At 39.0% G+C, this 23683-nt stretch overlaps 2 protein-coding genes across 2 annotated transcripts; both read right to left on the bottom strand.

The window, feature by feature from the left end:
• Positions 1825-2763, bottom strand: LOC102161660 (olfactory receptor 7D2-like). Its single transcript, XM_005652846.2, has one exon. The coding sequence runs from the start codon at positions 2761-2763 to the stop codon at positions 1825-1827; it is 939 nt and encodes a 312-aa protein (XP_005652903.2).
• Positions 19091-20058, bottom strand: LOC100513070 (olfactory receptor 7D2-like). Its single transcript, XM_003123293.3, is given in 2 exon segments — positions 19091-19248; positions 19251-20058. Coding segments are annotated over 2 exon segments (966 nt in total).

Below are 23683 nucleotides of genomic sequence, written 5' to 3'. Positions count from 1 at the left end.
GCATGGAATACTATTGAGCCATCAAAAAAGGACAAAATGATGCCGTTTCAGCAACATGGATGCAACTAGAGATTCCCATATTAAGTGAAGTAAATCATAAAGAGAGACAAATACCATATGATATGACATATATGTGGAATCTAAATACTGTACAAAAGATCCTATCTATAGAAGAAACAGATCAGGGACATGGAGAGCAGATTTGTGTTTGCTTGTTGAAGGGGGAGAGAATGGGATGAACTAGGAGTTTGGGATTGGTAGATGCACATTATTACATTTAGAATGGATAGGTGATGAGGTCCTTCTATACAGCACAGGGAACTCTGCCCAATCTCTTGGGTTAGAACATGATGGAAGATAGTATGAAATAAAGACGGTATGTATATGTATGACTGGGTCAGTTTTCTGTACCGGAGAAATTGAAGGAACATTGTAAATCAACTATAATTTAATTAAAATTTTAAACAAAAAAGAAAATAGGGAAATCGGCATGAGAATAGGCCTAAGAAGAGGATAAGCCCACTGTCACGTGAAGTGTGGGTGACACCTCCTTGTCTCTATTCTTCCAGTTCACTCATGGTAATAATTCTCTGGAAACCATAAAGTAAGTTAAATACCCATGGAGTGTCCGTTGTGGCTTAGCGGGTTACACTTTCACCATTTCAACATCTATCACCCATATAGTTCCATGAGATTCTATTCCCATCACCAAACCATCATTAGCCCCTGAAAATGTTCCACCACGCTCCCAGGCATGCTCATACTATAAGAAATGCCATCCTTTATCTTCATCCACTGAAATCCTCCTCACTCTTGAACACACTGAGAAGGAAGAGCTCAGAGGCATGTTGGTAGCTCAAGCTGAAACTGAGTATATAGACATACAGATATAAACATGGATATACTATCAATTGTACTAGGATAAATCTATTGACATCCATCTCGTGAATATTAGTTTTTTTCTTTAAGCAAAGAAACCTGGTGACAATCCGATCTTTGTCACTGAATACAGCACAATTTATTGGCTGATATGTACAGCCCTGAGATTTTGGCCATTTGATTGAACTATTCAAGTTGAACATAGAGAAGGGACCATGTTTTTGAGATTCTGAGCACTACAAAGAATAAATAAGAAAGAAAATCTAGTAATATTATGGGAAAATTGAGGAGCCATTGGCTATCCTGGATATATCTTCTAATCTCATCCTGCTTAGGACGATCATTACATGTCACAGACAGCAAATATCACAGGTTTTTAGTTGTTCTGGGGGATGATTCATTGACCGTCTTGATATGTCTAATAATAATACAGAGGAGACCAAGGATAAATATTTCTACAGAGGAAAAGAGGGCATAAATCAAAGGAAGTTTCTGGAAAGCAGTTACTCATGGATGTGTAAACTCAGAAGAAACTCAAGTTATGATATTTCAGAAAGAGAAGAACAAGGCAAGGCATACCCCTCAATGAAGACAAAAATTTGCTTTTTTTTTTTTTTTTTTTTTTTTTTTTTTGCTTTTTAGGGCTGCGCCCACAGCATATGAAGATTCCCAGGCTAGGGGTCCAATTGGAGCTACAGCTGCCAGCCTACACCACAGCCACAGCAATGCAGGATCCAAGCCACATCTGCAACCTACACCACAGCTCACAGCAACACCAGATCCTCAACCCATGGAGTGAGGCCAAGGATCAAACCCGCAACCTCATAGTTCCTAGTCAGATTTGTTTTCACTGTGCCAGGGAACTCCAGATTTGCTATTTCTGACTGCCAGGGTATTGACCCTTGGTTATCACAGTAATGCCCCAGTCACAGCATCCATGACTCTTCATAGGAGGAAGAAAGACCTGCTGACAAATTTCTTCAGGGTCCCCTTCATGTCCCTGTTCCTCAGGCTGTAGATGAAGGGGTTCAGCATGGGGGTGACCACGGTGTACATCACTGAGGCCACTGCCCCCTTTGAGGAGGAGGAGAAGAAGGCAGAACTGAGGTACACACCTAACCCTGTCCCGTAGTATAAGGAAATGACCATTAGGTGAGACCCACAAGTGGAAAATGCTTTGTACTTCCCCTCCACTGAGGACATTTTCAATATGGAGGAAATAATCTTAGAGTAAGAGAAAAGGATCCCAGTCAAGGGAATAATAGTCAGCAGGCCAGTCATAGAATACAGGGCAAGGTAATTGATAAAAGCGTCAGAACAGGCAGACTTGAGCACCTCTGTCAATTCACAGAAGAAGTGTGGAATTTCCGTGTGTCTGCAGAATGAGAGATGCAGCACCATCAGACTGTGGAGGAGGGGGACTAGGAAACCAACAGACCAAGAGACTAGAACCAGCAGGTCACAGAGTTGAGGGTCCATCATGATCCTGTAGCGCAGGGGGTGACAAATGGCCACAAAGCGGTCATAGGCCATCACGGTCAGGAGGAGATTGTCTAAACACAAAAAAACTAAAGAAAAATACATCTGGGTGATGCAGCCGGCATAGGTAATGGCTTTGCTCGCTGTCCAGATGTTCACCAGCATTTTGGGAACGATGATGGAATTGAAACAAATATCAGAAAAGGACAGGTGGGAGAGGAAGAAGTACATGGGGGTGTGCAGGTGGGAATTTGAGGTAACGGCCAGGATGATGAGTAGGTTCCCCAGCACAGACACCAGGTACATGGATAAGAACAGCCAAAAGAGGAGAGGGTGCAGTTCTGAATCCTCTGAGAGGCCCAAGAGGAGGAATTCCAAGACACCTGTTTGGTTTCCTACATCCATGGAGCTGATAATTCTGCCAAGTAATGGACAAAGCAATGCTAATTCAAACAAACAAACAGGATTTCACAAATATAAAAATATTTTTATATTAGTGACACACACACACACACCAAAAAAAAAAAAAAAACAGATTAAAATGTACAGTTTGGCTAACAATTTACTTTTCATTCCCGGGGAGAGATAATAAATGTCAGTATCTTAAAAAAATAAAATAAAATAAATATCAGTATCTTCTACAGGTATCATTTTCAGGGTGAATCTATTCCTTCCTTCTGATCTTTACTACAAATTAGTCTTTTCCTTCAAAATCTGTCTCAAGAAACCATCAACCTCTGCTGTGTCCAGCTCAGCATCAGCCTCTTTCAGAGGGAGCACATCAATGGTTTGAAATTTGCCTCTTGAATGATTCTGCCTTTTCCCACATTTACTTAGCACTCCATCAGATCCACTTGTGTTGGTGGTGCTCTGGCCTCACTGCCCCCTGACAACTAATTTGATAAGGGAGTGGTGTCTGGCCCAACCTCGTCAAACAGTTTCACTAGAGAAATTGTCATATAAAATTCATATTTTAGTTAATAATCTGAGTGAGTAGAGTTGATGGGACACATCAACCAAAGATCAGGGGTTAGGGCTGGCCATCACTATGCTTGCAAAGAAAGTAGGCTATGCTTCAGAACCAGTGTCCCGAACTGCTAAGCTAGGTGTGGTATATCAGGTCAAATTAGGAATCCTAGAGTCTGACTGCTCAGCCATGAATCCTGGCTCTACACCTCATTGATCTTGGCCAAATTCTCTGATTTCTCAGTGCCACAGTTTCCTACTTGGTGAAATGTGATTTTTTTTTGTAATGTGATTATTAATGGTAGCTACTCCAGATGATTATTGAGAGGAATAAATGAGTGACATTTTAAAGAACAGTGCCTGAACACTATGGAAACCTAGAGAAATCACAGCTAAGTACATTTTAGATTTGGGGAAATATAGTCTGAGGAGCTGAAAGCAGTAAGGTGAGTGCTTAGAAAGAATGGGATATTGTAAATCACTTGGCATAAAGGAATATGGAAAGGAGAGAGAAATGGAAAAGGATGGAGTTGATGACCTTGATTATGAGGATTCCCAGGTTGGGGAGCAGCCCTTCAAGACTTCTGGTCACCTTCTTCCCCTGAATTCTGTTTAAATATGCTTGTGTTTTATGTTAATCTTCCTTTTCTATGGATATTAGTTTCACTGGGTTTCTATAACTTGCATTCAAGAAAGAATTCCCTAGATATTTTCTTTAAAAATTGGAAGTGTCAAAATTCATTCTGATAGAAATAAAATATAAAAATGAAGATGACAAATGAGTGGATTGACCAAATGATTTCTTTGGGTTGCTACGGCCTTCAAAAATTCCTCAGAGTATAGTAAAACTTTTCTAGGCATTGCTTTTAAGAGTTTAGATGGCAGTGATACAAACAGCTGCCAAAGATAGTACAAAAAAAGAAAACTTAAATGAATTCAAAGAGACCAGGGAGTGTTTATCCTCATAGTTGAAGACTGCTAAAAATTAAGAAATGTTTTGTAGGTTGATACATAGATACCTCATACAAATAGATACATTCTGAAAATGATGACACAACCATTTACCAAATCAAAAGTCATCTGAAAATTATAAAATATTTCCAGGAGTTCACCAGTGGCTCAGAGGAGTTAAAGTTCTGGCAGCATCATTGCAGTGACTGGGGTCGGTCCCTGGCCCAGGAACTTCTACATGCTGCAGGTATGAGCAAAAAACAAATTAAATAAATAATATGAAATAAAATAAGATCCTTCCAAGGGGTGGGAGGTTATAACACAAGATGTGTGTTTGGAGGGGCACTTATGGCACATAAGGAAAGAGAAGCTATTTCCCTAAATGATAAGGAAAATATAGATCAGATGAGTAGGCAATAACATACCAAACCCTGAAATGGCAGTCAGATTACCATGGAATTTATAAATTAGAGTCCCTAGTCTCATCATTACCATCTTTTAATTCACTCTAGAATCTTGTGTCCTCTTAGCAGCTAAAAACTTAAAATCCTTAAGAATTTTTTACTAACCACCACTCATGTCCCTGTCCTTGGAGTTACTTTACTGCTGAGAGATTCCTCCTCCATGTGCACGTATACACACTCCTCTTTCTGGAAGCTCTTACTAAGCCCAATGGATCATCCAGAAGACAGCGGGGAAGAAGAATCTGACTTCGCTGGTGGATGGAAGGATGGATGTTGAGAGATCTCCAAAAGTAGAATTGGTATAAGATCCAAATACACCTGGCATCAGCAAGGTGACGATATTCTTGGTCTGGGGTCAGTGAGCTGGAATCACAGGGACAGACAAGGAGAATTTATCCTTTCAGGGACATCCAGGGTTGAATTCTCAAAGTGCCTAATTAAATAAATGTTCCTAGTGTGACTATTTCTAAACAGCTTTGCCCTTTGGGAAAGGAAGAATCATAGTAAAAATGGAAATTGTGCTTGACAATTCTATTCCCACATGGGAAATTTGGGGACAGTCATTTTTTTTTCCCAGTTAGGATTTCTGCTCTCCTTACATATGATGTCATGCTCGGCTCAGGATTCTCTCTGAAAAATATCTCATTAGAATCTGAACTACTTATTATTTGCCATTAACATCCTTAAATAACAATTGTGCAGGGCGCCTAAGACCCTGACCTAACCCTAAATCAAAGAATTGATCTATCGGATATGACTTTCTGAATACATTATTCAGAATATATGAATATTTATTTATATGAATGAATACATATGAATAATACGCAACACTATTGCTTCTCTACTTTGCTACTTATCCCTAAAATAGACACAATGACTCTTAGGTCAGTGTTATTATTAAATGAATAAATAATAATAAAGAGAGTGGTGCTCATTGCTAATAAAAATCTTGATTAATTAATAATTTATTATTATTATTGTTGTTAAAAATAATGAGTGAATACATGATCTTTGTTATTATTCATTCCCTTATTAATAACCTGAACTAAAGGTTATTATCTCTATTTTAGTGATGAAAAATGTAGCAGAGAGGATGATCATTTTGCTGCAATCATATGCTATAATGGCAGAAATGGGACTGGACAAGATACTTGACTTTAGAATGAATTGAAAAATGTGATATGGGACTTTGAAAATAAAATGGTTCCTTTAGGAGTTCCTGCTGTGGAGAAGTGGGTTAAGGATCTTACTGCAGAGACTTAAGTCCATGCAGAGGCCAGGGTTCAATCCCTGGTGAGGTGCAGGTTGCAGCTGAGTCTGGGATTCAATCTCTGCCCCAGGAATTTCCCTGTGTTGCAGGTGTGTTTAAAAAGACAACCCACAGAATGGGAGAAAATCTTTGCAAATGAATCAATGACAAGGGATTAATCTCCAAAATTTATAAACACCTTCTGCAGCTCCATACCAAAAAAACAAACAACCCCACCAAAAAATGGGCAGAAGACCTAAACAGACAATTCTCCAAAGAAGACAAATGGATGGCAAAAAAAAACACTGAAAATATATACAACATCACTCATTATTATAGAAATGCAAATCAAAACCACTATGAGGTACCACCTTACACCAGCCAGAATGGCCATCATCAAAAAGTCTACAAACAGTAAGTCCTATAGAGGGTGTGGAGAAAAAGGAACCCTAGTACACTGTTGGGGGATTGTAAATTGGTGCAATCATTATGGAAAACAGTATGGAGATCCCTCAGAAAACTAAAAATAGAACTACCATTTGATCCAGTGTTCCCACTCCTGGGCATCTATCCAGAGAAAACCATGGCTCACAAAGACACATGTACTCCAATGTTCATTGCAGCACTATTTGCAGTAGCCAAGCCATGGAAACAACCTAAATGTCCATCGACAGAGGAGTGGATTAAGATGATGTGGTACACATACACAATGGAATATTACTCAGCCATTAAAAGGAATGAAATTCCAGCATTTTTAGCAACATGGATGCTCCTAGAAATTATAATGCTAAGTGAAGTCAGTCATACAATGAGACACCAACATCAAATGCTTTCACTGACATGTGTAATCTGAAAAAAAGGACACAATGAACTTCTTTACAGAACAGATACTGACTCACAGACTTCGAAAAACTTATGGTTTCCAAAGGAGACAGTTCAGGGGATTGGGGGATGCTTTGGGGTTGTGGGATGGAAATCCTATAAAATTGGATTGTGATGATCATTGTAAAAATATGAATGTAATAAATTCGTTGAGTAATAAAAAAAATTTTAATAAAAATAAGAAAAATAAAAACTGTATGTTTGAAAAGTTGTGCTTTGTGCTAACTGGCTTTTGCACTGAAGAGTCATACCCACAGGAGGCTATAAACATCCTGGGGGCCAATACACAGAGGACACATTAGACTCATTCATATAATAAGAGCAAGACATTTTCAATTTCAAGGGAGGTGAAATCTAATATTCTCTATCCTTATTTCCTATTCTTTCCATTCCAGGAAATATCTTTATTTCCTATACTTTCCAGTCTTGAAAGCTAGGGCTTTCAGTACAAAAGCACTGAGAAATCCAGGACAATGTTATTTCCCCACAATAGGATTTTTAAAATGCTCTCCAATAGAACTTTTTGTGATAATAAAAATTTTTTATATCTGCACTACCCAAATGTAGTACTAGGCACATGAGTTAGTGAGTACTTCAAATGTGGTGAATAGTCATGTGTAACTGGAGGTTACCATCTTGGACTGCACAGAGAGAGGCAATGAGACAGCTAGAGATGATGGGCAACTGACTAAGATGAGGATATTGGTCCTGGGCATATATCCAGACAAAACTTTCATTCAAAAAGATACATGTACCCTTATGTTCATTGCAGCACTATTCACAGTAAGCAAGACATTGAAATAACCTAAATGTCCACTGACAGATGAATGGATTGAGAAGATATGGTATATATACAATGAAATACTATTCAGCCATAAAGAGACAATCTAATTTGCATCAACATGGATGAAATTAGAAATTCTCATGCTAAGTGAAGTAAGTCAGAAAGGGAAAGACAAATACCATATTGTATCACTTATATGTGGGATCTAAATATGGCACAAATGATCCTATCTACAGAAGAAACAGATCAGGGACATGGAGAGCAGACTTGTGTTTGCTGGGGGGAAAGGGGAGAGATAGAGATGGACTGGGAGTTTGGGTTTGGTAGATGCAAACTATTACATTTAGAATGGATAAGCAATGAGCTCCTACTGGGCAGCACAGGGAACTTTGTCCAGTCTCTTTAGTTAGAACATGATGGAAGATAGCATGAAAAAAAGCATGTATTTCTATGTATAACTGGGTCACGTTGCCATAGAGCAGGAATTGAAGGAACATTGTAAATCAATTATACTACAATAAAAAAAATTTTTGAAAACAGTTCAGGTCATTGGCAAGAGCACAGGACTAGGGAGATGATAAGCCCACCATCATATGAACTGTGGGTAACACTTCCTTTCCTCTTTTCTTCTGGAATACTGGTGGGAACAATTCTCTGGAAATTTTTCAGTGAATTAAATATACATACCTACACAAAACTTTCCACTCTTTTAACATTTCCACATCATTCACCCATATATTTCCATATGATTCCTCTCCCATCACCAAACCATCTTTGGTCCTGAAAATGTTCCACTGTGCCCAATGGCCTGCCCACCTCTAAGAACACCCATCATCTTAATCCACTGAAATCCTCCTCATTCATGAAGACACTGAGAAGAAAGAGCTCAGAGTCATGTTGGTGGCTCAAACTGAAATCTAGTATATAGATATATTGATACAGACATGGACTTACACTCAATTGTACTAAGATGAAGCCAGATGGAAACCCTTCCTTGAAATTAAATTTTTCCTTTAAACAAAGTCGCTGGTGACAAACCAATCTTTGTCACTGAATACATCCCATTCATTGGCTAATAAGTACAGCCTTGAATTTGGGCTATTTGATTGAAATATTCAAGTTGGTAATGGGGAAGGGACCAACTTGTTTAGATGCTGAGAACTGCAAGGAATAGATAGGACAGAAAATCTAGTAAAGAATCTGGATAAACGGAGGAACAATGGGCACTCCTAGAAATATTCTTCTCATCTAATCCTTGTTAAGATTATCTTTTAATATCACAGACAGCACATATCACACTGGGATGAAATTATGAATGTGACACTAACAGAATGAGATTTTTATATTTTAAAAATTCTGTTCAAGGAGTTCCTGTTATGGCTCAGTGGGGTCCAATTAGTATCCTTGAGGATGTGGTTTCAGTCGTTGGCCTTGCTCAGTGGGTTAAGGATCTGGTATTTCTGTGAGCTGTGGTATAGGTCAGAGGTGTGGCTAGGATCCTGTGTTTCCATGGCTGTGGCATAGGCTGGCAGCTGCAGCTCTGATTTGACCCTGGCCCTGATAAAGCAAAAAAAAAATTTTTAATTAAAAAATAATCCCATTCAAATTACCACTAGGAACTAAAACAAATTATTTTTATGGCCACAATCTGTGGCATATCAAAGTTCTTTGGTCGGGGGTTGAATCCAAACCCCAGCTGCTACAATGCCAGATCTTATTTTTTTATTTTTATTATGATTGATTTACAATGGTCTGTCAATTTTTGCTATACAGAAAAGTGACCCAGATATACACATATATATGTGTGTGTGTGTGTGTATATATATATATATATATATACTCACACACATTTTTCTCACATTATCCTTCATCATATTCCATCACAAGAGATTAGATATAGTTCCCTGTGCTATACAGCAGGATCTCATTGCTTATCCACTCCAAATGCAATAGTTTGCATCTACTAACCCCAGACCCCCAATCCATACCATTCCCTCCCCCTCCCCTGACAAACATGAGTCTTCCTGCATGTCCATGATCTTTTCTGTTTTGTAGATAGATCATTTGTGCTGTATTTCAGACTCCACATATAAGTGATATAATATAGTGTCTGTCTCTCTCTTTCTGATTTCACTCAGTGTAAGAATGTCTAGTTCATCCATGTTGCTGCAAATGGCATAGTTTTGTTCTTTTTTATGGCGGAGTGGTATTCCACTGTATATATGTACTACATCTTCCTGATCCATTCAACCATCAATGGGCATTTACATTTCCACATCTTAGGCATTGTGAATTGTGCTGCAGTGAACATACAGGTGCATGCATCTTTTTCAACAGAAGTTTTTTCTGGATATATGCCCAGGAGTGAGATTGTTGGGTCATATGGTAGCTCTATATTTAGTTTTCTGAGGTATTTCCATACTGTTTTCCATAGTGGTGTATATGTACCACATCTTCCGAATCCAATCATCTGTCCATGGACATTTGAGTTGTTTCCATGTCCTGGCTATTGTGAATAGGGCTGCAATGAACATGTGTGTGCATGTGTCTCCTTTAAGTAGAGTTTTGTCCGGATAGATGCCCAAGAGTGGGATTGCGGGGTCATATGGAAGTTCTATGTATAGATTTCTAAGGTATCTCCAAACTGTTCTCCATAGTGGCTGTACCAGTTTACATTCCCACCAACAGTGCAGGAGGGTTCCCTTTTCTCCACAACCCCTCCAGCACTTGTTATTTGTGGACTTATGAACGATGGCCATTCTGACTGGTATGAGGTGGTATCTCATAGTAGTTTGATTTGCATTTCTCTTATAATCAGCAATGTTGAGCATTTTTTCATGTGTTTGTTGGCCATCTGTATATCTTCTTTGGAGAAATGTCTATTCAGGTCCTTTGCCCATTTTTCCATTGGGTGATTGGCTTTTTTGCTGTTAAGTTGTATAAGTTGCTTATATATTCTGGAGATTAAGCCCTTGTCCATTGCATCATTTGAAACTATTTTCTCCCATTCTGAAGTTGTCTTTTTGTTTTCTTTTGGGTTTCCTTTGCTGTGCAAAACTTGTCAGTTTGATGAGGTCCCACTGGTTTCTTTTTGCTCTTATTTCTATTGCTCTGGGAGACTGACCTGAGAAAATATTCATGATGTTGATGTCAGAGAGTGTTTTGCCTATGTTCTCTTCCAGGAGTTTGATGGTGTCCTGTCGTATATTTAAGTCTTTCAGCCTTTTTGTGTTTATTTTTGTGCATGGTGTGAGGGTGTGTTCTAGTTTCATTGCTTTGCATGCAGCTGTCCAGGTTTCCCAGCAATGCTTGCCAAATAGACTTTCTTTTTCCCATTTCATGTTCTTGCCTCCTTTATCAAAGATTAATTGACCATAGGTGTCAGGTTTATTTCCGGTTCTCTATTCTGTTCCATTGGTCTGTCTGTCTGTTTTGATACCAGTACCACACTGTTTTGATGACTGTGGCTGAAAGCACAAATTCTTAATGTCACAAAAATCATTATAGGGAAAATCTGGATTGGAAAGAACTTATAAGGAAGAATGTGGGAACATTATTAATAATGATTTTTATGAATAGGAAACCTGACAAATCATTGTGTATAGACTGGTAATTTGAGAAATTGTATAATAAAAGGAAAGTTACAAAAAATCTTCCATTCATTTGACTAAAAGTGTAGTCACTTTGCACTGCCATAATACCAATAGCTAAGGGATTTATAAACAACAAAAATGTATTTCTAGCCATTCTGGAGGCTGGAAGTCTGAAATCACGAGGCCAGGATGATCAAGTTCTGATGAAGATTCTCTTCCACTTTTTGGACTGTCCACTTATCACTGTGTCCTCACAGGGCAGAAAACAGAGAAAAATGCAAGTTATCTCATTCTCTCACAAAGGTACCCATCCCACCATGGGGGCTCCACCCTATGGCCTCATCAAATCTTAGTTACCTCCCAAAAGTCCCTCATCTTAATACCATCACATCGGGGGTAGGGTTTCAAAATAAATGTTGGGGGGACACAAACATTCAGTCCAAAACAAGTGTGAATGGGGCAATGAGAGCTTCTATTAAGAGTTGGAGGGCTGCTACAAAGATCAATGGTACATTTGTTTCCAGAGAACCTACAGTACAGAATAAGCTGTGTAAGGCACTCAAAGAGTAGATTCATTTTTATTCCCCAAAACCATCTTAGTATTAATGGATCTATTCCTGGAAATTCACTCTTCCTCAAGAAAATCCATCCTCTCATTTAAAAAACTAAGTTCCCGTAGTGGCTCAGTGGAAACAAATCCAGTTAGTAACCATGAAGTTGCAGGTTCCAACCCAAGGCTCACTCAGTGGGTTAAGGATCTGGCGTTGCTGTGAGCTGTGGTGTAGATCACAGACATGACTCAGATTTTGTGTTGCTGTGGCTGTGGTGTAGGCTGGCAGCTGTAACTCTAATTTGACCCCTATCCTTGGAACTAAAAAAAAAAAAAAAAAAAAAAAACTAATGAATTTTGTTTCAAATTTTTTTTAGTCTGTTTCTGTTTTGTAAGTTTTTTGTATCATTTTTGTTAGATTACACATATTAGAGATCTTTTTTTCATTTTTTAAAAAAATTTATTGAAGTATAGTTGATTTACCAGGTTGTGATCATTTCTGCTGTACAACAAAGACATTCAGTTACACATGTACACACATCCATTCTCTTTCACAATCTTTTCCCACATAGATTATCACAGAATATTTTTTACAGAACAAAATACATATATTTAAACAGGCAGATTATTATATCATGGATCTTAAGAAGCAGATTAAGTGCTCCCTCTGGAGAAGTAGAATGGAAAATATGCTGAGACAAATAGGAAATTTATTCTATGCTTTATCCCATTTTGTATGGCTTTCATATTTACTATTTAGAATTATCTATTACATTTCAATTTTTCTTTAAAAATTAGCATTATATTAAAATTGCGTATATTATACAACTAAAATTTATAAAGAAGAAAGCCTTATATACCATTAAATATTTTATATAGCATAATAAAAAGAATAACAACTGGTAAGAATAACAAAAATAATACACCCTCTGAAAATAAGTAAAATATAAAATGCATAAATTGTTTAAAAAACAGTGTAACTATATAAATATATCCTCACAATTTGTTACATCTTATTTATTCTTCAGTATAGGCATTACACCATTCTAGGTGATGTGATAAACAAGACATTATAGACCTTACATTGTACCATGGAGAGAAATGGTTATTAATAATACAATTGTAGAACTGCATTATTTCATTGTACAGTTGCATTATTTAATTATAATTATCATAAATTCTTTGATGGAGAGGAAAACAGAATCAGATCTAAGAAGACTTCAGCATTCCAAGAATGATGTTAAATGATGGTGGATTATGCACATATTTACTATGAGATATATTTATTCTCCAGAGATTCCTTGTTTATGTGTCAATTGTAGATTTTTGATATGCAGTTATTCTGAAGTTTTGATATAAGATCTATATGTATATGAGATTGTTTTAAATTGTTGTTCTCTTGATTGCAAATTCATCTCCAGTGTCCTGCATTTGTACCCACCTCTTCTCATGATTTCTGATTTTGGTGGTATAATTGCGCATGGATGATTTTGTATCTTTACTGTATATAAACCTTTACTGGTGAACCTTGTCATTTGTGGAATTTTTGTTCCCTGTTGCGGCTTTTCTTTTCTGCCTAGAGAAGTTCCTTTGTATTTGTTGTAAGGCTGGTTTAGTGTTGCTGTATTCTCTCAAATTTTGCTTATCTGTGAAGGTTTTGATTTCTCCTTCAAATCTGAATGAGAGCCTTGCTGGGTAGAGTAATCTTGGTTGGAGGTTTTTTCCTTTCATCACGTTAAGTTTATCATGTCACTCCCTGCTGGCCTGCAGAGTTTCTGCTGAAAAATCTGCCAATAACCTTATTGGGGTTCCCTTGTATGTTACTTGTTTCTTTTCCCTAGCTGCTTTCAAGATTTTCTCTTTGTCTTTAATTTTGGTTAGTTTGATTAATATGTGTCTCAGTGTATTCCTCCTTGGGTTTATTTTATATGGTACTTGTTGTGCTTCCTGGATTTGAGTGAGTGGTTCCTTTCCCATGTGAGGGAAGTTTTCAACTATTACCTCTTGGAATATTTTTTCTGTCCCCTTCTCTCTCTCTTCTCCTTCTGGCACCCCTATAATACAGATGTTGCAGTTCACATTGTCCCAGAGTTCTCTGAGACTCTGTTCATTTCTTTTCAATCTTTTTTCTCTTTTCTGTTCTGCATCCATAATTTCCACTAACTGTCCTCCACCTCGCTTATTCATTCTTCTGCCTCCTGTATTCTGCTATTAGTTGCTTCTAGTGAATTTTTTATTTCAGTTATTGTATGTTGCATCTCTTCTTGTTTAAGTTTTATATCTTGTATCTCTTTGGTCAGTGTTTCCTGTAAGTTATCCATCTTTGCCTCCAGTTTATTTCCAATGTCTTGCATCATCTTCAGCATCAACATTCTAAAATCTTTTTCCTGTAGGCTGAGAATATCCTCATTGCTTAGCTGATTTTCTGGGATTTTTCCTTTCTCCCTCATCTGAGTTATAGTTCTCTGTCTTTTCATTTTTATAGGTTTTTGCTGTGGTGATGATACTGGAGTTGTAGCCTCTCTTACTTCTGGTGTCTGCCCCCCTGTGGCTGAAGTCAGTATGGGGGCTTGCTGTAGGCTTCCTGATGGGAGGAGCTGATGCCTGACCACTGGTAGGTGGAGCTGATTCCTATCCCTCTGGTGGGTGGGGCTTAGTCTCAGGATGGGATTAGAGGCAGCTGTGTGCCTGAGGGGTCTTTAGGTAGCCTGTTTACTGAGGGGTGGGGCTGTGATCCCACCCCTCACATTGGATTGTAGGTCCAATTTCTAGGTCCATCCATGTTATTACAAATGGATTGTTGTTTGCCCTGGGGCTTCTCAGCAGCTGACTGATGGGTGGGGCCAGATTTTCCCAAAATGGCCACCTCCAGAGAAAGGCAGCTGCTGAATAATCCTGAGAGCTTTGCCTTCAATGTCCCTCCCTCACAACAAGCCACATTCACCCCTGTTTTCCCAGGATGTCCTCCAAGAACTGCAATCAGGTTTGACCCAGATTCCTATGGAGACCTCACTCTGCCCTGGGACCCAGTGCATGTGAAAGTCCGTGTGTGCCTTTTAAGAGTGGGGTCTCCATTTCCCCCAGTCCCGTGGAGCTCCTGCACACAAGCCCCACTGGCTTTCAATGCCAGATGCTCCAGGAGCTCTTTCTCCCAGTGCCAGATCCCCACGCGTGAGAGTTTGATGTGGGGCTCAGAATTCTCACTCCTGTAGGTGAATCTCTGTGAACCAGTTAGTTTTCAGTCTGTGGAGCTTCCCACCCAGGAGGTATGGGGTTGTTTATATCATGAAATCGCCCCTCCTGCTTCTTAATGTGTCCTCCTCTTTTTCTTCTGGAGTAGGGAATCTTTTTTAAGAGTTCCAGTCCATTTGGGTGGAGATAGCTCAGCCTTTAGTTGTGAATTTTGTTGTTTTTAGGAGAGAAGTTGAGCTCCAGTCCTTCTCTTCCGCCATCTTAATCCTCTCCCCACATATATCTTATGTGATATTTGTTTTTCTCTGTCTTGCTTCACTTAGTGTGACAATTTCTAGGTCCATCCATGTTTCTAAAAAGGCATTATTTCATTCTCTTTTATGTCTGAGTAATAATCCATTGTGTTACGAAAGTGGAAACATCAAGGGGAGGGATAAATTTGGGGCTTGTGATTGACCTATACACAACAATATATATAAAATAGGTACATAAAAAGTCCTACTTTATAGCATAGGGTAATCTACATAATACTGTAGATAATGAATACAGGAAAAGCATCTGAACAGGAATGGATATATGTATACCTTTCATCTTTAAACTAGGAATTTAGGTTAATACAGACCAAGAGCCTTCAAAGCTCTAAGTAAGTACAAAGCATAGCAGATTTACTTTGCTGTACACTAACACAACTTTCTAAGTCAACTACATGCCAATAAAATTAATTTTTAAAAAACTAATGAAGTTACATGAATGACACAAAGGTCTTTTCCAGCTCTAAAATTCTACAATTAAAAACTAATTCCAGGGAGTTCCTGGCATGGCTCAGTAGGTTAAGAACCCAACTAGTATCCATGAGGACGCCGCTCAATCCCTGGCCTCCCTATCTGGGTTATAGGATCCAGCGTGGCTGTGAGTTGTGGTGTAGGTTGCAGACACAGCTGGGATTGGCATTGCTGTGGCTATGGAATAAGATGGAAGCTGCAGCTCTGTTTCAAAACCTAACCTAGGAATTTCCATATGCCACAGATGCAAACCCTAAAAAGCAAAAACCAAAAAAACAAACAAACAAAACTCTTAGTCCAAACTTCCTTCCAAAATATAGCTTAGATTTGGTTTCACTCATTTAAAAGATAATCAACATCCCACAGTGTGGTATAGACTTGCTACACACAGTCAAACCAAAGTTGCCAAATTCAGATCATGGCTCCCAGGAGATACAGTCGAGACTTTATCAAAGAGAAGGAAGAGAAAAAGACAAAAATAAAACAAAACCAAAAACCACAAAGGAGTTCCCATCGTGACTCAGTGGAAACAAATCTGACTAGCATCCATGAGAATGCAGGTTCAATCCCCGGTCTCGCTCAGTGGGTTGAGGATCCAGCGCTGCTGTGACTGTGGTGTAGGCCAGCAGCTACAGCTCTGATTCCAGCACTAGTCTGGAAACTCCATATGCTGCAGATATGGTCTTAAAAAGACAAAAGACAAAAACAAAACAAAAAGAGAAGGGAAGAGAGTGAGTCAGTGAGGAACAGGACTAGAAGAAATCTAAATAAGAAGTTTCAGATAGAGAGTTACCATTGTGGTGTGGCAGAAACAAATCTGACTGGTATCCATAAGGATGCGGGTTCAATCCCTGACCTCACTCAGTGGGTGGAGGATCTGGCGTTGTGGTATAGGTTGCAGATGAGGCTCGGATCCCACGTTGCTGGGGTGTAGGATGGCAGCTGTAGCTCAGATTCCACCCTAGCCTGGGAACTTCCATGTGCCTTGGGTGCAGCCCTAAAAAGAAAAAAAAGTTTCAGATAGTTTTTATCAATATAATCAAAGGTATTTAGGCAAATGAGTTAATATTTTTCTGGCCCTGAGAATTGTATACTCTTTATCTTTAATTTTATGACTGAACCTGCATCATATGGAAATTCTTGGGACAGGGATCAAATCCAAGCTGCAGCTGTGACCTTTACCACAGATATAGAAATGCTGGATCCTTTAACACACTGAACCAGGCTAGGGAGTCAACCCAAAGTGAGCTGAGTCACAGCAGTCAGATCTTTTTTTTTTCCTTAAGTCTGTAATTTTTTTTTTCTATTTTCCCACTGTACAGCAAGGGGATCAAGTTATCCTTACATGTATACATTACAATTACATTTTTCCCCCACCCTTTGTTCTGTTGCAACATGAGTATCTAGACAAAGTTCTCAATGCTATTCAGCAGGATCTCCTTGTAAATCTATTCTAAGTTGTGTCTGATAAGCCAAGCTCCCGATCCCTCCCACTCCCCCCCCTCCCATCAGGCAACCACAAGTCTCTTCTCCAAGTCCATGATTTTCTTTTCTGTGGAAATGTTCATTTGTGCTGGATATTAGATTCCAGTTATAAGTCATATCATATGGTATTTGTCTTTGTCTTTGTGGCTCATTTCACTCCGGATGAGATTCTCTAGTTCCATCCATGTTGCTGCAAATGCCATTATGTCATTCTTTTTGATGGCTGAGTAGTATTCCACTGTGTATATATACCACATCTTCCGAATCCAATCATCTGTCCATGGACATTTGAGTTGTTTCCATGTCCTGGCTATTGTGAATAGGGCTGCAATGAACATGCGGGTGCATGTGTCTCTTTTAAGGAGAGTTTTGTCCGGATAGATGCCCAAGAGTGGGATTGCGGGGTCATATGGAAGTTCTATGTATAGATTTCTAAGGTATCTCCAAACTGTTCTCCATAGTGGCTGTATCAGTTTACATTCCCACCAACAGTGCAGGAGGGTTCCCTTTTCTCCACAACCCCTCCAGCACTTGTTATTTGTGGACTTATGAATGATGGCCATTCTGAGCAGTCAGATCTTAACACACTGCAACACAGTGAGAACTCCACTCTTTCCTTTATTTGGTCAACTTCATCTAGGAAATAAAAGCTACATTGTGAATGACATACATATAATTTTTGAAGAGGCAAAAAGAATGTGTGTGTGTGTATATATATATATATATATAGAGAGAGAGAGAAAGAGAGAGAGAGAGCTGGGGACATTGCTGTACTACAGAAATTGACACTACATTATAAATCACATATGATCAAAAAAATTTTTTAATTTTTTTGAAGAGGAAGTTTTCTGTGAACACAATGCCACTGCTTTAGATGATTGGCAGTATCCTTTCTCTTTTTTTATTTGAGGTGTGACATAACACAGTAACATGCACAAATATGTAATGCATAGAAAACTTTGAATGATGTATACACTCATGTAGCTACTTACCTACATTGAGATATAAAACACTTTCATTGCCCAGAATGTGTCTTTGTGAACTTTCCCAGGTAATACCTCCCCTACCCAAAATGCCCACCATCCTGACTCCTATCTCCATCAGTTAGCTTTGCCTGCTCTTAGATTTCATCACCATGAGATCAAATAAAATATTTGCTTTCATGCAATTCAAATTTTGTCTTTGAGGCTTGTCCATGCTGTTGTGCATAGCAGTAATTTGTTATTTTTATAGTGGTGTAGAGTTTTCTGCATATTGGTATGCCATAGTTTATTTATAGGTTCTACCACTGATGGACCTTTGAATTATTTCCAGGTTGGTGCTATCATGAAAACCACTGCTATAAACATTTTTTGACATGCTTTGTGGACACAAGCACTCATTTCTGTCAGGTACATGCCTGGGGGGGGAGAGCTATGCAGTAGAGAGGGAATATGTTTGGAATAAGTAGCAGTGCCAAAGTATTGCACTGATTGATATTCTAATATAAATATAGTAGTCAACCTATTGACTGTGACGGTTCCCATTGCTCCAAGCTCTGCTAGTTCTTGGTGTTTTCAATCTTTTCAGTTTTAGCCATTTTGAGGGGTGAATTATTAACTATCTTGATATGTGTAATAGTAATGCAGAGGAGACCAAGGAAAAGCATTTCTTCACAGGAAACAGGGCATAAATATCACTAAAGGAAGTTTCTGGAAAGCAGTTGCTCATGGAGGTGTAAATGCAGAAGAAACCCAAGTGATGGTATTTCAGAAAAAGAAGGACAAGTCATACCCACAATGAGGTCAAAGATTTGGTATTTCTGACAGCCACGGAATTGATCTTGGTTACCATATTAACTCCCCAGTCGCAGCATCCATAGCCATTCACAGGGGAAGAAAGACCTGCTGACAAATTTCCTCAGGGCCCCCTGCATGTCCCTGTTCCTCAGGCTGTAGATGAAGGGGTTCAGCATGGGGATGACCACGGTGTACATCACTGAGGCCACTGCCCCTTTGAGGAGGAGGAGGAGAAGGCAGAACTGAGGCACACGCCTAATCCTGTCCCATAGAATAAGGAAATGACTGTTAGGTGAGACCCACAGGTGGAAAATGCTTTGTACCTCCCCTCCACTGAGGACATTTTCAATATGGAGGAAATAATCCTAGAGTAAGAGAAAAGGATCCCAGTCAGCGGAGGAATACCCAGCAGGCCAGCTGCAGAGTATAAGGCAATGTAATTGGTGAGAGCATCAGAGCAGGCAGACTTAAGCAACTCAGCCAATTCACAAAAGAAGTGCAGAATTTCTGTGTGTGTGCAGAATGAGAGATGCAGCAGCATCAGACTCTGGAGGAGGGCGACAAGGACACTGAGGGACCAAGAGAATAGAGCCAGCAAGTCACAGAGGTGCGGGTTCATCATGCTCCTGTAGTGCAGCGGATGACAGATGGCCACAAAGCGGTCATAAGCCATCACAGTCAGGAGGAGATTGTCCAAACATGAAAAAACTGAAGAAAAATACATCTGGGTGATGCAGCCTGCATAGGTGATGGCTTTGCTCACTGTCTGGATGTTTACCAGCATTTTGGGAACTATGGTGCAGTTGACACAAATAACAGAAAAAGACAGGTGGGACAGGAAAAAGTACATGGGGGTGTGGAGATAGGAGTCAGAGGTAATAGCCAGGATGATGAGTAGGTTCCCAACCATAGAGATAAAGTACATCGACAAGAACAGCCCAAATAGGAGGGGCTGCAGCTCTGGATCTTCCGAGAGGCCCAAGAGGAGGAATTCCAGGACACTTGTTTGGTTTCCTGTATCCATGGAGCTGATAATTCTGCCAGGTAACTGAGAAAGCAATGCTGATTAAAACAAACAAACAAGAGTCCCCAAATATAAAAATATTTTTATCATATTAGGAACCCCCCAAGAGAGGGTATGCTTTGGCTAACAATTTAGTATTCATTTACTGGGAGCAATTACAAATGTCATTATTTTATACAGCTATCATTTTCAGCGATAATCTATTCCCTCTTTCTTAAATTTATCACAAACTAGTCTTTGCCTTTGAAATCTGTCTCAAGATTCCATCAGCCTCAGTGGTGACCAACGCAGCATCAGCCTCTTTCGGAAGGAGCACATCAACGGTTTGAACATTCTTCTTTTGGAGGTGCTTAAATTTGCCTCTTGGATGATTCTGCCTTTTCCACATTTCTTTAGTACTCTGGCAGATCCTTGTGTGTTGGTGGTGCTATGGCTCCACTGCCCCTGACAACAACTAATTGGATAAGAGAGTGGTATGTGGCCAAATCTGGCCAAACAGTTTCACTGGAGAAACTTACAAATAAAACTCCTATTTTACTTACTAATCTGAGGGGGTGGACTTTATGTGACACATCAACCAAGGATCTGGGGTTAGGGCTGGCCATCACTAGGCTAGCATAGAAGGCAGCCTATGCTTCAGAACCAGCATACTGAACCTAAGCTAGTTGTGGCAATAAGTATCACGTCAAAAGATGGGTCCTAGTGTCTGATGGATTGCTCCACCAGGAATCCTAGCTATACCCTTCGTTTATTTTGGCCAGGTTTTCTGATTTCTCAGTGCCTCGGTACCTACTTGGTGAAATGGGATTATTAATGATACCTACTCTGTAGGATTGTTGGGAGGAATAAATGAGTTGATGTTTTAAGAAAAGTGCCTGGAACGCTATGGAAACCTAGAGAAATCATGGCACGATACATTTTAGAAGTTGGGAAATGTGATCTGTGGACCCCAAGGCAGTGAGGCAAGTCCTTAGGGAGAATGGGATATTGTAGATCACTTGGCATAAGTAATATGGGAAGGAGAGAGAAATGGAAAGAGATGGAGAGGATGACCTTGGTTCTGAGGTTTCCAGGTTGGTGAGTAGCCCTTCAAAACTTCTGGTCACCTCCTACCCTTCATTCTATTTAAATATGCTTGTGTTTTCTGTTAATCTTCCCTTTTCGATGGAAACTGGCTTCACTGGGTTTCTATAACTTCCATTCAAGAAATCATTCATTAGATTATTTTCTTTAAAAATAGGAAGCATCAAAATTCATTCTGATAAGAAATACAATATACCAATGAAGAGCAAAAATGAGAGGAGTGACACAATGATTTCTTTGGGCCTTCAAAAATTCTTCCAAACATAGGGAAATTTTTCTTGCCATTCCTTTTATGATGTTAATCGACAGTAATACAAACAGCTGCCAAAGATAATACAAAAGAGAAAATGAAAATGAATTCAACTTGATCAAAAAGCATTTATCCTCATAGTTTAAAACTGCTTAAAATTAAGAAATTTAGTATAGATTAATACACATACACCTAACACATAGAGATACATTCTGAAAACAATGATGCAACCATTTACCAAAATTGAAAGTCATTCATAAATTTAAAAGTGCATCCAACTAAATTTTTGGTGGCCCAGTGTGTTAAGGTCCAGAGCTGTCTCTGCTGTAACTCAGGTTCCATCCTTGGCCCAGGAACTTGCAGGTACATCCAAAAATAAATAAATGAGTAAAAGTGCTTCCAAAGAGCAGGGGGTAAAAGATGTGTTGTTGGAGGGGCACTTACAGCACATAAGGAAAGAAACACTCTCTTCCTAAATGATAAGGAAAATCTAGCTCAATCAAACAGGCAAGTATCATACCACATATTGTAATGGCATTCAGATTACCATGGAAGTTATCAATAAGATAATTGTGACTAGTCTCATCATCACCATCATTTAATTCACTCCAGAGTCTTGAGTCCTCTATGAAACCACAAAAAAATCTTTAGGAATTTGGAACTAGCCACTACTCATGTCCATGTCCCTGGAGTTACTTTACTGCTCACAAAACCTCCTCCATGTGCACAAATACACATTCCTCTTTATGAAAGCTCTTACGAAACCCAAATTGGTCATCCAGGTGATAGCGGGGAAGAAGAATCTGACTTCACTGATGGATGGAAAGGTGGATGCTGAGAGATCTTCAAAAATAGAATTGGTATGAGATCCAAATAGACCTGGCATCAGCAAGGTGACAATATTCTTCTCGGTCTGGGGTCAGTGAGTTGGGAAGCACAGGGATAGACATGGAACATTTATCCTTTCAGGGGCATCCAGGGTTGAGTTCTCAAAATACCTAATTAACATTCCTAGTATGATTCTATTTCTAAACAGCTTTGCCTCTTGAGAAAAAACCATAATAAAATGGAAACTGCATGACAGTTCTATTCCCACAAGGGAAATTTGGGGATAGTCTTTTTTTTTTTTTTTTTTTTTTTTCCACATTGGGAGTTCTCCTCTCCTTAGCTATGATGTCACATGCTGCTCTGGATTCTCTCTGAAAAACTTCCCATTAAAATATGAACTACTTGGAGTTCCCATTGTGGCTCAGTGGAAACAAAGATGACTATTAACCATGAAGTTGCAAGTTCTATCCCTGGCCTCACTCAGTGGGTTAAGGATTTGGGGCTGCCTTGAGCTGTGGCATAGGTAGCAATTGAGGCTCAGATCGTGCATAACTGTGGTTGTGGCATAGGCCAATGGCTGTAGCTCCAATTTGACCCCTGGCCTGAGAACCTCCATATGCCATAGGTAGGGCCCTAAAAAATTAAATTAAATTAAATTAAATTAAAAAGAATATGAACTATTTGTTCTTTTCCAGTCAAAATTTTTAAATAGCAATTGTATATGGCCATCTAAGACCCTGACATCACCCTAAATGAAAGACTTTTTCTATCAGATATGAAGATAATAATACATAACCCTGTGGCTTCTGTACTCTGTTATTAATACCTAAAATAGAGGCAATAACTCTTAGGTAAGTTTATTATTAAATGAGCAAATAATAATTGTATAGTGTTCACTATTAAGAAAACTTACTAACAAAATTAATAGCAGTGAGTACCACACTCTTTAATACTATTTGTTCATCTAATAACCCAGACCTAAGGGTTATTATCTCTATTTTATGTATGAATAACCTAGTAGAGAGGATTATCCATTTTCTTCAATCATATAATGTAAATGGCAGAGTTGGGATTGGACCAGATGCCTGACTTTAGAATTGAGAGAAAATTGTGGTATGGGAATTTCAGCAATGAGATCCTGCTCTGTAGCACAGGGAATTATATATTTAATCACTTGTAATGGAACATGATGGAGGATAATGTGAGAAAAAGAATGTATATACATGTATGACTGGGTCACTTTGCTGTACAACAGAAATTGACAGAACATTGTAAATCAATCCTAATAAAACATTTTTTTAAATTATTTTTAAAATTTTTAAATAAAAAAATAAAAATAAATTGCTGCCTTTAGGAGTTCCCCCTGTGTTGCATTGAGTTAAGAATCTAACTGTAGAGGCTTGGGTGGCTGCAGAGGCACAGGTTCGAGCCCCAGCTGGGTGCAGTGGGTGAAAAAATATGGCA

Source organism: Sus scrofa, chromosome 2 (genome assembly GCF_000003025.6).
Source record: "Sus scrofa isolate TJ Tabasco breed Duroc chromosome 2, Sscrofa11.1, whole genome shotgun sequence".
NCBI lineage: Eukaryota > Metazoa > Chordata > Mammalia > Artiodactyla > Suidae > Sus > Sus scrofa.
This window is presented reverse-complemented; position numbering and strand designations above follow the sequence as displayed.